The following is a 10,670-nucleotide window of genomic DNA, read 5'->3' as shown; positions in this document are numbered from 1 at the left end:
AGTGGCCGAAATTCAGAAATGCCCGGTCGCCGTCGTCAAAATTTGGCCTAATATGGCTAGATTTCAGTTGTACAAACCAGAATTCGGCCAGATTGGCATGATTCTTGCCCAAATTTGGCCTAATACAACCGGACTCCGGCTGTACTGTCTGGAATCTAACCTGTTTAGCCAGATTCTGCCGGACTCTGGCTGTATTGGCCGGAATTAGGTTTGCCAAAATTCGACGACAGTAGTCGGACGTCGTCAGATTCCTGTAGAAATTTCTAGACTCCGGCACCAACCGATGTTAGAATCTAGCTTGTCTGAATCCGACGATAGTTGTCGGATTCTGGTGATGATCGACTGGAGCGTGAAAGTCAATTGCGTCATTTAAAAGATGGTTGATTACGCCTGTCGTGTGGAAAAAATGATTTATGCTTTTAAAAAGCGTAAATCATTTTTCGAAATTAACTAAGCATTTTTGGTCAAACGGAAATCATTTTCTAGTTGACTATTATTTTCGCCCCCACCAAACACCGAAAAATGCTGAAATCATTTTCCAGAAACAATTTTACGTCGAAACAAACAGAACATAAGTGAAATGGGAGGTAGAGAGAGGGTTCGAAATTAATATATTCTATTTCAGTTAGATATTCAACGTGTTGGGTCTCACCTATTAAAATGTAGTACTCTAAGCCCACACGTGAAAGAGAGTGTTAAAAAATTGATTATGTGATTAAATTTACCTCTTCCAACCAGTTTAAGCTTTTGAGATATTTGATGATTTAATATGAAGTTTCTCCTAATTAATATGTAGCTTCTTCAATATTAATTGTGAGGACTTGAAGAATAAATCCTTGTATTTTTCTTCTTCCATACAGCATAAATGAAAGAAGTTAAGCTTAATAATAATAATAATGGCTAGAGTTCTTCTACCTTTAGTGTGTGAAATACCTATTGAAACCCGAACGATAGCATTATCGTAATTAAGAATCAATGAAAAAAGCACCAGATGTTTTGAAAAATAGAATTCTTAAAACTGAAAGAAAAGGAAGTGCAAGTGAGAAGTGAATCCACCTAAATGTAGTAAAAAGAAAGAAATGCATCCGAACTAAAAGGCTAAAGCAATATTGGGAAGGGTGCTCGTATTTCCTTAATGACTGCAACATTTGCATTTGCAATATTTATTCACGTTAATTTGGTTTACACAAGAAAGACTCTAAAATTACTCTTCTTACACATACACCAAAGCAAACAATGGCCCTTAATTTCTTTTCATAATTGACATTGGAAAGGACATTATAGAGAGACCAATCATAGAACAAGTTTTTTTTATAAGGATAGTAAGTAATATTATTTTTTCACGGCGTATACAGTTTGTACCAAGGTGAGGATCAAAAGGATAACAGCGGCCAATGTGGAAAGAATAGCCCATGGAGTGTTGAAATAATTTCGCACAAGCGCTCTGCGCCATCTAGGCCATCTACGTTGGCAAAAACTATTCACTTGCCTGCTAAGGTCTGTGTAGCGGTAGTACACATAAGCGTCAAGGTAAAGCTTGTTGAAGAGCTGGGCCGCATCGTCAGGATTTAACCAGTTATCAATTATCTTATTATCACACAGAATATCCACATCCTTGGCAGTATTAATGAGGCTGGCTAGAAGTATGGCATAGGAAGTGATCCTATCACAACGGTAGCTGTGACATTGTTCATAGCTTATGAGATTTCGAAACACTGTTTCTGTTACTTCGTGAATTTGAAATGGAGGAATTTCAAGAACGCCATCATTAAATTTTACATCCAATATGCTTTGGGACGTACTCCTTTTGAATTTGACCCCACTCTCCACGAGGCTGGTAGCAGAAGGCACGAATTCCCATCCACATGGTGTTTCCTGACTTTCTTCAATAGTTGATATCCCTAGCAGAATATTTGATGAAGTTTTCACTTTCCTAAACAGAGTACTTGATAAAGTTGACAACTTCCTGAACAGATCAACGAAATGCTTGATGCATTCGAAATTGATACTTTGAACCGGATGGGAATCAGTGCTTGATAAAGTTGATAATTTCCTGAACAGATCAACAAAATGCTCGATGTCTTCGATGTTGATAACCTGATTCGAGGGAGGCATTCTATATGATAAATAGGTGTCATCAAAGAAATTCATGGCAAGTATAATTAGGGGATTTTCGTCGTAAGAATCCTTTGTCAAGTCGAACAAAATCTCAAGTACCATCCAAGGTAATTGGTTTTCTAGCAATATTAAGTCATGGCTTAGAAATTGTCTCATATATGACTTGCTGAAAATAGGGTCATGTTCCTCTCTAAGTGACAAATAAGTTTTCTTTAGGAACAACTCAATCAGAAAGCAACCGTCAATTACCAAAATTTTCACAAGTTCTTCCGGACTGTAATCAATTGCATCAGCATAACACTCACGAGCGTCTTTCTCCACCTCCATGATAGAACTGATGAGAGTTTTTAGGATTGTATCCAGAGAGCCTGATCGAGAGATAAGGCCTTGCAAATATTTGGCTTTAATTTTTTCTGTGGCTTTCAAGTTTGGACAGCCATGATGAAGAGGCCCAATAGAAAATGCATTGGGGATAAAAGCTTTTTCATTATGCCTGTAGAGAATGGCAGGGGTTTTGAAGATGCAACACTTAGGCGAAGTGAGCGAATCATGGGACATCATATCTTTTATTGAAGACTCCAAGCGCTCGATATCAATTCTAACACTATCTCGTTCTTCGTTCACAGCCATGCATATGTTGGATTTGTAATTTCTTCTCAGTTTTTGCCTCCTAAAGCTGTTTCTAATTTTGGAGTGACAAAAAATAAAGTAAAAACAAAACAATGAATATTTAGGCACAATTCTCTTCAAATAGAGTTGACGAAAACAAAAATATTACCCATGCGCTTGTGAGCATAGCATGCATTCAAAGAAGAGCTAGATTAGTGTAACACTAACAGCTGAAAGAAGATGTTCTAAGTTCATAATAGCCCGTGGAACAGAGTCTGTTTTGCCCTTAATGTGAGTGAGAAGAATGTGTAGGTCATTATATATATATATCCTTGCTTTTGAAAGAAAAAATTAATTTGACTTCGTTAATTATGAAAAAAAGACAGCATAACAAGTGTTCCAAATGGAACCAAATTAAGGCAACAATAGGTAGCATACAAGATAAGAATGCAACTACTTGCTGGTTCCACCACTCTTTGAATTTGGTTTTTGGTTCCGATAACGAAGTTCCAGTCTACCTCGAGGTTCCTGCCAAAAAAAAGTTCATATAGGTACATACCCATCAAAGAAATTTAAATGAAATTCTAAGAATATTTTTAAGATTGTGTATAGTTCTACTCAAGAAATCCAAAAGAAACAAAATTATGATCAGTAGCTCTTATTTATCCCAAAAGGAAAAAAGAAATAAATAACCAACAAAAAAAAAATGAATAGCTCTTAGTGAACATGACAATTCTTCCAAGAACAAATCTCTTTGGAGAAGTTAAAACTCAAGGGGAAACCACACTTAACCTATTGAACTTTCATCCCTTTTGTAATGTCCTTGCAAAGTTCAAAAACTCTGAATTTAGTGTATCGAACTTTCAATTTTTTGCAATGCATGCCACCTCTCTCGTTAGGATTTGGGGTTAAGTTGACCCGCAAAAAGGGTAGAAAGACCTTTATAGCCTTAGAATTTATTAAAATCCAAATTTACCCTTAATTATAAATTTAATTTATTTTCTTTTAGAAAAAAAAAAAAGAAGAAAGAAATCAAACTTGACCCATGGGTTTCTATGACCCACGGCCAAGTTGGTTGTGAGACAGTGGTGACTTTGCAAAAAATTAAAAATTCAATACATTAAATTCAAAGTTTTTGAACATTGAGGAGGCCGGATATTGCAAAAATGATGAAAATTGAGAAGAATTAAATGAAGTTTCCCATAAACTCCTCTTACTCCTTTCCTACCATTCACTCCTTTTCATAGACACAAAGCCAAGATATGGAATATACATTTTGCATGCTTCTTTGCAATATACGTTTTAAAAAACTAAGATTTGATATTAATAGGAGTTGAAGTAACCCATTACGATAAATTGGATCAGATTTTGCAATGAAAGATCTTACTCTTAATTCACAGGATAATTAATTTAATTTGTATAATAAACAGCGAGATATATAGATGCGCGCTTAAACTAATGCAAAACAGACTTTACTATTTCTATAGAAACAGGTTTAGCATAAAGAAAACTCCATATATAGGCCGGGTTCATCATTTTCAGAGCACAAATGAGTGAGCTTTCATACTAGCACATTGAAGATGATAAAAGAAAATAGATTTATGAGTAGCAAAAGTGACGAGCTTAGAGAAAAACTCTAAAGCCATGAAATTAAATAGATAAGGGGAAGGAGATAAAAGGATCCCCACCTCAATCTTTGTTCCCAGCAAAATATTATGGATGTTTGAAGCTAGCTAGTGCATACTCCCTTTCCCCGCGGTCACTTGCAATATTATTGATGGAAACCAGGAAATGGAAGTAGTGCCCACTACGTACCACATATATCATTTTATAATTGGTAAAATAATTATGAGTGTATCATAGACAAATCAACCACTTATAATTGAGAAATGTTATTTATTTATTTATTTTTCTCATTTCTATTTCCCGTTCAATTTCATCCATATTTTTCCAAATCTACCATTAATGGAAACCACTTTTACTTCTTTAGAAGTATGGTACAACTTTTGATTTTTTTAGTGTTTCATTAATTTATGGAACAATAAAGGAATATGATTCAAATGATTTTTAAATTTTTTTTCCTGCATATATATATATTATAATAAAAAATAAAAAATAAAAATAAATGAGATTTAAGAAAGCCGGTACTAATGTTCTAATCAGAACAATTATAGTTGTCAATTGTTAATTAACTTCATTAATCTTGGTCGAAGTGAGGGCTTGTAATGTATGCATGTTTATGGTCTTGACCGACCGATGACACAATTATTGATCACGTGTAGACTTCTTGTTGGACCAAAACCAACGGATCAAGAAATTGTGTAGCTCGTGCAGCTTGTGTTTATGGTCTTGACCGACCGATGACACAATTATTGATCGTGTGTAGACTTGTTGTTTGGACCAAAACCAACGGATCAAGAAATTGTGTAGCTCGTGCAGCTTGTGAGGCACAGCTGTCTTGACCGCGTCTTCGATCATATCACGAAAACATTTTATAAGAAGTTTAACGATGTAAAGATATTGTAGGTGGTGTAGCGGCCGGATCCAATAATGTTATGAAAAGATTAACAAAATTCTTTTCATAACAAAAAAAAATACAAAACAGTACTTTTCATAAACACAAAAGTCTTTTAAAAACAATTTTCATTTTTATATTACATTAAAATATTTTCTTCAAAAACTAAAAATAAAAAACAGGAAAAAAAAAAACTTAAAAAAAGAAAAAGAACATGCTGAACTGCATCGGTGGCTTGTTTTGAGAGTCAGAGAGATTAGGTTAAAATAAGAGAGCTAAAAAAAAAAAGAAGAAGAAGAAGAAGAAGAAGAAGAAAAAGTGTGATTTTAAAATTGCGATTTTGTAGACGAAAAGTGTGATTTTAAATCAATTCGTAGAAAATAAATCGTTTGAAAATTGCGTTTATAAAACCACAAAAAACCGCTTTTCAATTCGCAGATAATGGGTATTTTTTCAAAAACACAAAATTTTAAAGACTAATATGCTATTTTAAATGTCAAACTGTAATTTTACCAAACGTTTAACTACGTTTTTAAATTTTTTTTTTTTATTACACATTTTAAAATCACAAACTCAAATCAACTCTTAAACTCCGTTAAAAATCACAAGTACATGCCTCTCGCATTTGTATATCCAAGTAAAATAAGGTAGAATTTTAGCAATGATTAGTATATGATGTTGGCTTAAGCTGACGTTGGCCATCAAACGTAAGCCTAGAAACTATTGATAGAAAATTATTCACATGCAGTTTTAGCTAGAATAGGAATCGGTGTAAGCTCATGACGGGCAGAAGTCTTCTAAAAATAGGGATTTGGATCCGCTGCAACTATCTAAGCCGTTCGTTATAGTAAACTATTTCCCATTGATTTCGTAGCAGCAGAATAAGGCACATGCTTTCATTGGATTGACCCGACCAAATCTGCACCTCTTCCCATTGGACGGTTCAGATAAGGTAGGGTGAATCAATGGTGCCCGACAAGGTTCACATATTCCTCAGATAAAATTTTTTTTTGAGATAACTTCACAAAAAGTTATCTAATTATACATTCTTTTGAGATAAATGTATTAAACTAACAAACGTATCAGATTGGGGTATGCACGTTTCTAAACGTCTCACTTAAGGGTACTTCGTTAGGATTTGCTGTTAAATTCTGTCAAAATTCTCAAAATACCATTTTTTTTTTTTTTTTAAAAAAAAAAAAAATTATCAAAATTTTCAAAGATTCAGACATGGATATTTTTGTAAATTTAGTTAAATTCTGACCAACACCTAAATCTGTAAGGGTGATTTCTGGAGACAATGAAGAAATTGAGATGTAATATGGTTTTCTGGTTACTACTGAATATTACTACAAGCGCTTCTGAGAGGCCCAAGCTCTCAAGGATCACAAGGATCAATTACAATGATTTTCCAGTCTACCTCTCCTTACCTCCCTTCTCTGCTAAATAGGCGATTCGGTTAGAATAGATCTAACCGAATTCAACCTTACTCTCTCTCCCAACAATTAACTAACAATTGAAATGCAAGATAAAAGATGCTTCTAAGCGCATCTAGATCTAAAGGATACAACAGTAAATTAACATAAGTTGGAAAACTCTTCTAGAATCTTCCTAAAGAGTCCCCCTAAGCTACCTGATTCCTTCCTCACTTGTCGGTAAGGTCAGTTGGGAAGATGGTTGAAGGACTTGCTAGACAGGAGAATGTTCGGATTGACCCCACGTTTGTTGACGTCCAAAAGAGTATGAAGTCGTGGCCGAGCGTATAGGGCATTTGAACCTTAGAATGTATTCCTCTTGCAGCATTGCAAGGCCAAAGGCTGCCACCAAGGTCGTCGGATTTAACAATCCACACCGGCAGGCGGATGTCATCTTTCAAGCCATTTAGAAAATAGCTTAGGCGGTTCTTCTCCGAAATACCCCTCAAGCAATTCGAGAGAGCCTCGAATTGGGTGGTATACTCAGCTATGGTAGAGGATTGATGGAGTCGCATCAAGGCCTCCATTGTATCATCATAGGCCGGTCCGAAACACGTAAGCAGAACATGTAAGAAGGCCTCCCACGTTGGAAGTTGTCCTGATTCTTCCGCATCTTGGAACCATATGAGGGCCTCCCCTTCCATGTGGAAGGAAGTCATTCGGATGCGCTGGTAGAGAGGTGTTTGATAGTAATCAAAAAAATTGATTCACCTTATAGGAGGGGTTCTCACCATCAAATCGTGGAAAGTCCAGTCATAAGGGACGGGCATGAACATTCGATCGTCTTGGTTAGGATCCGGATAATCATTATCGTATCGGAGTCGGCGGTCATCATGATACTCCCATCGATCATGGCCCAATGGTTGATTGTTGTCACGGTTCATGCAGCGATCATCCCATCCGTCACGTCCATCACGTCCTTCATGTGCATGGAATCTGCGTTCATCACGACCCTGAACAAAAGGAAGTGGAAGTGGAAATGGGGGGGGGGTTCATCCAAGGGAGGGTGTTGAATGGCCACCATGGGAGATCGCTCTAGTGGTGGCCTGGCTTGAGTTGCCATGAAGTTCCGAACGTCTCATTAAGTTCGATTAATTGCTGCTGGATGGAGGTGTTAGTGGTTTCTTAACGGGCAATATGGTCTTCGCATGTTTTCGAGGATTTAGTGAGGAGGGCGATACGGGTATTGTCTGTTATATATTTTTGTTAGATTGTTATATTATAATTGTAATTTGGTGGCTTAGTGGTTTAACAGTTTCTTACAAACTTAAAGAGCAGTGGTTCGAGTCTTCTCCTCGGCAAAGTAACGGTTTTTTGATATTTTTATTGTCTAAAAGAATTAAAAGTTAAAACCGTAAAAACTCAGTTACGAAGACTCAAACCTATGCATTGGATGACATGAAAAGGCACCTTATCCATCAGACCAACTGCTATATTGGGTGTTGTGAAACGGTTAATAATATAAATATTGTAACTGTTCCTCATCAATTTTACTGTTCAGATTTTCATTCTCAATTTTAGAAATTCACAAGTGAAATTGTAGGAATTCTCTAGAATTGCTATCTGTAGAATTTATAGCTTTGTTGTATCCTAGAGGCGATTTGCTAGCAACCTATTAGCAAACTCATTCCGAGTGGGGGCAAATATCGTCTTAAAGATAGCGATTCATCGTGCCTCAAAGCTATCTTTTATTTCAGATTTTTGTTCTTTCTCACAAAATATTTTCCTAACAATTTCAGTGTTTTTGTTTTGATTCTTCTTTTTATAACATTATTTTCTAACACTGTCAGCCATGAGAAAAAATTTTGGTGAGAAAATGGAGTATATGGAAGCAATGGGTGAGAACGAAAGGCTTTGGATACCACTTATAAGGGTGATTTATGGAGACAATGAGGAAATGGAGAGGGAATATGATTTTTTGGTTACTACTGAATATTACTACGAGCACTTCTAAGAGGCCCAAGCTCGCAAGAATCAATTACAATGATTTTCCAATCTACCTCTCCTTTCCTCCCTTCTTTGCTAAATAATCGAATTAAGCCTTTTTTTCTCTCTCCCAATGATTAACTAACAATTAAAATGCAGGATAAAAGATACTTCTAAGCGCATTTGGATCTAAAGGATACAAGGGTAAATTGACATAACTTGGAGAACTCTTCTAGAATCTTCCTAAAGAGTCCCCCTAAGCTACTCGATTCCTTCCCCAATCGCAGGTATTATCCCTAACTGGATATAAGGCCGATCCATCTTGTAGGCCCTTAACAAAATCCTAGCATTTTTTTTTCCTTAAAAAATGAGGGGTATTTTAGGTACTCTGTTATGATTTAACAGCAAATCTTAATGGAGTACCCTTAAGTGAGACGTTTGGAAACATGAATATTCCAGTTTGAGACGTTTATTAACTCAGTACATTTACTTCAAAACGTCGTATAATTTGATATCCTTTTGTAAAGTTATCCCAAAATCTTTTCAGAGCTTATCTCACTTTCTATTGAGCGATGTTGGGGGTGTGGCCGTGTGGGTGTGTTGATAACAACATTTATTTTCTCCTAATATTTCTATTTTGCCGTTTTGCCTTTTTTTTTTTGAAAATTATCATTGGATCTGTGGATTTATGTCAGTCTTTTATATGAGCTCTACATATCTAATGGTGATTTTCAAAAGTGAGAGGATAGAAAAAAGATAGGAAGGGAATAAGAACCTCTCCATTTCAAATGAAATGGATATTAACTCATTTTATGGTCAGGATTTAAAGTTAATATATTTTACTGTGTATATGATGTCACATTATTTAAATTTTTAAAAGACGTACCAATGTTGACTTTATATACATCATTAGTTATATCAACTTTAAATCCTGACATTTCATTTGAAATAGACAATATTCATTTCATTAAATGAAATTGAGATAATCTTATTTCCCACGTGAGGAAGATGTATAAATTTTTTTTTTTCAAAGAGGTTTTTATTTTTATTTTTTTAAGTTTTGATGCGACAAAATTTTGTTATTAATGTTTTGGTGCTGTGTTGAAAGTTGTTGTCAACATTTTAACTTTTTTAATAGAAAGGAAAGAGAAAAAGAGAGAAAGGGATTATCCAAAGCAACTACTATTATTTATAATTATTTATTACACTCATGTCACACTAATTATAATGAGTTAATTATTCATTGTTTTTTATGTTAGTTATTTGGTTCTACTATTTAAATTAATATTTTTTTTTTCACTTTCACTACTTACTTTTTGTATTAATTTATTTGTTTATCCGGAGGGCCAAATCGAGAGATAAAGACTTGCAAATACTTGGCTTTAATTTTTTCTGTGGCTTTCAAGTTTGGATTCTCATGATGGAGAGGCCCAATAGAAAATGCATCCGGGATATAAGCTCTTTCATTATGCCTTTTGAGAATGACAGGAGTTTTGAAGATGCAACAATACTTAGGCGGCACGAGCAAATCATGGGGCATCATATCTTTTATTAAAGACTCCAAGTGGTCGATATCAATTCTATCACTAGCATCTCCTTTTTCGTTCACAGCCATATATGTTGGATCTGTAATTTCTTCTCAATTTTTGCCTCCTAAAGTTGTTTCTTTCGGAGTGACAAAATTTTTTATAAAAAGAGAGTAAAAACAAAACAAAAGAGATTTGAAAATTTAGGCACAATTCGATCTTGAAATAGTGCAGAGAAAAAAAATTACCCATGCACTTAATTATGAGTATAACATCCATTCAAAAAAGAGTATTAGCGTAAGAGTCTGAGAGATGTTCAGAGTTAATAATAATAATAATAATAATAATAATAATAATAATAATAATAAGATGTTTTGAGTTTTTAATAACCCGTAAGTGGCAGAGGATCTGATTTGCCCCTTAATGTGAGTGAGAAGAAAGTGTATGTAATTATTTATTTCGTTGCTTTTAGAAAGAAAAAAAACAATAATAATAATTTGA

The 10,670-nt window shown here is 34.9% G+C and overlaps 1 protein-coding gene across 2 annotated transcripts; it reads right to left on the bottom strand.

The window, feature by feature from the left end:
• Positions 1 to 1,183: 1,183 nt before the first annotated feature.
• LOC133861178 (UPF0481 protein At3g47200-like) lies at positions 1,184 to 4,665 on the bottom strand. 2 transcript variants are annotated; one of them, XM_062296899.1, is made up of 3 exons: positions 4,416 to 4,665; positions 3,166 to 3,255; positions 1,184 to 2,800 (listed from the first exon to the last, which is right to left on the bottom strand). In XM_062296899.1, exon 3 carries the CDS (start codon positions 2,746 to 2,748, stop codon positions 1,333 to 1,335), a length of 1,416 nt encoding a protein of 471 aa, XP_062152883.1. In that variant the 5' UTR covers positions 2,749 to 2,800; positions 3,166 to 3,255; positions 4,416 to 4,665; the 3' UTR covers positions 1,184 to 1,332. The 2 variants fall into 2 exon arrangements, with proteins under 2 accessions (XP_062152883.1, XP_062152884.1); XM_062296900.1 differs by having other exon boundaries at positions 1,184 to 2,794.
• Positions 4,666 to 10,670: the final 6,005 nt, after the last annotated feature.

Source organism: Alnus glutinosa, chromosome 2 (genome assembly GCF_958979055.1).
Source record: "Alnus glutinosa chromosome 2, dhAlnGlut1.1, whole genome shotgun sequence".
Classification (NCBI taxonomy): domain Eukaryota; kingdom Viridiplantae; phylum Streptophyta; class Magnoliopsida; order Fagales; family Betulaceae; genus Alnus; species Alnus glutinosa.
Note: the sequence above shows the minus strand (reverse complement) of the source record. Positions and strands in the feature narration are given on the sequence as shown.

What these genes read in the sequence shown, in the direction of transcription:
- LOC133861178 (XM_062296899.1), bottom strand. Translation starts at nt 2,748, where the DNA reads ATGGCTGTGAACGAAGAACGAGATAGTGTTAGAATTGATATCGAGCGC.